General features: G+C 60.9%; 1 protein-coding gene across 1 annotated transcript in view; it reads left to right on the forward strand.

Annotated features, from left to right (window-relative positions):
• The window catches only part of PKD1 (polycystic kidney disease 1 (autosomal dominant)), a 54,523-nt gene extending 53,755 nt beyond the window's left edge, over positions 1-768 (forward strand). The window contains exon 47 of the mRNA XM_009329398.1: positions 95-768. Within this exon, the coding sequence (XP_009327673.1) occupies positions 95-721 (627 nt within the window). The 3' untranslated portion in view covers positions 722-768. The remainder of the gene's footprint in view (positions 1-94) is intronic.
• The last annotated feature ends 916 nt before the right edge of the window (positions 769-1,684 follow it).

Raw genomic sequence — 1,684 nt, forward strand, 5'->3', positions numbered from 1 at the left:
GGCTGTTTGGAGCGGGACACAGTGCCACAGCACGGCGTTCCCACTTACCAGCTCCTGAAATAACTCTGCCCCCTGCTCCCCTCTTCTCTTCCAGTTCCGGCACAAGGTGAGGTTTGAAGGGATGGAGCCGCTGCCGTCCCGAGACTCCAGTGACTCCAAATCCTTTCGGGGCCCCACTCCCAGTGCTGCCTCTGACAGCTCCAGGGCCTCCACCTCCTCCAGCCAGCTGGACGGGCTGAGCCTCGTGCTGAGCACCCGGGACAGCCTGGAAGTGGACGCTGACATCCAACGCCTCCTTTCCCTCTTTGAGATGCTGCTCGCCCAATTTGACCGGGTCAACCAGGTGACGGAGGACGTGTACCGCATCGAGCACCAGCTGGAGGGCTCTCAGAGCCACCGCTCCAGGAGGAGGTACGCCCAGGTGTCGGAGGATGTCCTGAGCAGGTACTGTGCAGGCAGCACAGAGCAGGGGCCCTCACCCGAGATCTCCTCCGACACGGACCTGCAGCCCCCGCGGGACACCCCACTGTCCCCCCATTCTCCTGCCGCCGCACCAGGCAGCAGGGGCTCTGTGCCCAGCCGGCTTCTTCGAGCTAGCAGAGGCATCAGCGTGGCGGCTTCTGTGATGCCCCCGCACAAACCCTACGCCGCTGTAGCTCCGACGGTGAAGAAGAAACGGCCCCTCCGGGCCAAGAACAGGGTGCACCCCACTGTCAAATAACAGGCGGCGTGCTGGGCATCACGGGGAGCAATGTCCTCAGAGGGCAGAGAGCGCCTGGGAAGGGGTTTGCGAAGGGTGGGCTGTGCCTGCCGTGCAGACCTGGAGCCTCCGGGCCCGGGGGCCGGCCCGTTTGGGGGCCCCCCGCCGCGGCGGCTGTGCCTGCCGGGGCGCGCGGGGCCGCTGCCTGCAACGTGGCTGGCACAGCCACCATCCTCCACGGACCTGACCGTACCCGTCGGGTGGGCTGACCTCCCTGCTGGTGGCTTCCAGCGTGAAGGGTTGGTTGGAGGAGGCTGAGCCTTTCCCTCGGGGACAGCTGGGGGAGGCTGCGCGGGGTACGGTCAGCGTGCGGAAAATCCCTGTTAGGGTAGGGCAGTATTAGAAAGTCGTCTCTTTTGTTAAATGGCCCCATCTGCAAAGAGCCTGCATATGGCGACTGTCACGAGGACACTTTACTGGGGCCTGGCGCAGGGTGACCGGCACAAAGCTCGCCTCCCTTCCCCGCCGGCTGTGCCGGATGGAAGGGGGGAGAGGAGAGCCCAGGCCTTGAAGGTTTGAACTGAGTCTTGGATTTTTGTCGACCAGACACACTGTGGAGGAAAGCTACAGGTTTTGAGAAAATATTTAACCCATCTCTTTTTTTTTTTTAAGCATAAATATATATAGATATAGATAAATGATATCTACAGCCAGATCAGTTAATTTCCAGTATTGGCTACTTTTATCCTCCAGAAATTGGTACTATTATTTGTATTTAAAGAAATCCAATATTTAAAACAAATGACATCATTGCAAGCTGCAGCGAGCTGCCAGCCCTGCTACCCGGCCAGGCTCGGAGGGGATGACGAGCAGCAGCTCAGCCCGAGGGGTGTGGAGACCTCGGGCTGCTTTCAGCCGTCTCTGAGCGTGGGGTTGCCAGCGTGCTGGCTTCGCTGGGGTCCCCCACCCACCCCCTGCCCGCCG

Source organism: Pygoscelis adeliae, unplaced genomic scaffold (assembly GCF_000699105.1).
Source record: "Pygoscelis adeliae isolate BGI_AS28 unplaced genomic scaffold, ASM69910v1 Scaffold467, whole genome shotgun sequence".
NCBI lineage: Eukaryota > Metazoa > Chordata > Aves > Sphenisciformes > Spheniscidae > Pygoscelis > Pygoscelis adeliae.